This window comes from Seriola dumerili, unplaced genomic scaffold, assembly GCF_002260705.1.
Source record: "Seriola dumerili isolate Sdu_G_001 unplaced genomic scaffold, Sdu_1.0 BDQW01004552.1, whole genome shotgun sequence".
Lineage (NCBI taxonomy): Eukaryota > Metazoa > Chordata > Actinopteri > Carangiformes > Carangidae > Seriola > Seriola dumerili.
Window position 1 is genome coordinate 1 of NW_019178807.1, and position 1,536 is coordinate 1,536.

General features: G+C 37.7%; 1 protein-coding gene across 1 annotated transcript; it reads right to left on the reverse strand.

Moving 5' to 3' along the window:
* Nucleotides 1–292: 292 nt before the first annotated feature.
* LOC111239826 (complement factor H-related protein 1-like) lies at nucleotides 293–1,390 on the reverse strand (the record flags this gene model as incomplete). Its single annotated transcript, XM_022769743.1, has 3 exons — nucleotides 1,207–1,390; nucleotides 928–1,113; nucleotides 293–500 (listed from the first exon to the last, which is right to left on the reverse strand). Coding segments are annotated over exons 1-3 (545 nt in total), but the record flags the coding sequence as incomplete, so codon positions are not given.
* Between the last annotated feature and the right edge of the window lie 146 nt (nucleotides 1,391–1,536).

A 1,536-nucleotide genomic window follows, 5' to 3' on the forward strand; every position in this document is an offset into this window, starting at 1 on the left:
GTCCTTCCTTACAAATAATCTGGAGGCCTTCACTGAGCCTAGGTGTTACGCTGAGATGTCGCTTCCCTATTAGGAATTACAGGAAGTTTTCCACACTTGCATTTTTCTGGAGTTGATACAATAACAATTTGTATATATCGTGTTAACAAATAATATTAGCATTATATACACAAACATTCTCCATTCAAAGTTATCCTGCATCATGGCTGCCACTTTTTAAAAAAAAATCAAGTTTGAATGAAATTGAACTAATTGAACTCTCTCATATAACATCTGAAGCAATTTTAAATGCTTTTGGATGTACGTACGTGTAGGACTACATGTAAACTTCTCCTCCTCCCATTGCCCATTGATGCAAGTAATTCTGCCGACTCCCTCCATTGTATATTGATCACGGCATTGATAAGTTACTTTAGAGCCAGACGTGTATTCCGTCTGATCTGAAGTGTCAACAACAGCATGTGCAACTTCAGGTGGGTTAGGGCAGGGATTGCCATTAGCTGAAAGAGATAAAAACACTTGAGTATTAGGTTATACCTCATAATCTCTCTATCAATGCCTACATCTACACCTACACCATTTTCTCCTGACAAGCGATTATCTGAGCGATGTTTCCTTCCTTACAAATAATCTGGAGGCCTTCACTGAGCCCATATTTGTTACGCTGAGATGTCACTTCCCTATTAGGAATTACAGGAAGTTTTCCACACTTGCCTTTTTCTGGAGTTGATACAATAACAATTTGTGTATATCGTGTTAACACATAATATTAGCAATACATACGCAAACATTGTCCATTAAAAGTTATCCTGCATCATGGCTGCCACTTTTTTCAAAAAAAAAAAATCAAGTTTGAATGAAATTGAACAAACTGAACTCTCTCATATAACATCTGAAGCAATTTCAAATGCTTTTGGATGTACGTACATGTGCACGTAAAGTTCCTCTCCCCCCATGTCCCATTGATGCATGTAACTGTGGCGACTCCCTTGATTGTATATCGATCACGGCATTGATAAGTTGCTTCAGAGCCAGACGTGTATTCCTTCTGACGTGAAGTCACAACAACAGCATTAGCAACTTTAGGCGGGGGAGCACAGTGACTGAGAATAGCTGGAAGAGATGAAAACATATTCAGTACTAGGTTATACCTCATAACCTTTATAAATGCCTACATCTGATAAAATAAGAATGAGGATGACTCACGTTGACAGATTTTTTCGAGTGATGTTTCACTGTCATTCCATTTTCCCTCATCACACGTTAAGCGAACAAACTGAGCGACGTATCCTTCCTTACAATTAATTGTGACACTTTCACCGTGCATATAATTATTACGTTGAGATTCCACTTCCATATGAGGAATCGCAGGAAGTTCTCCACATGCGCTTTCCTCTAGAATTGATACAGTAACAAACAATTAGGCTGGAATATTACTAAATAATATTAGCAACATAAACAAAATCTCTTCATTCAAAATGATCCTTTATCAGTGCTGCCACTCTTTCAAAAAATCAAGTGTGAATAAAATTGAAC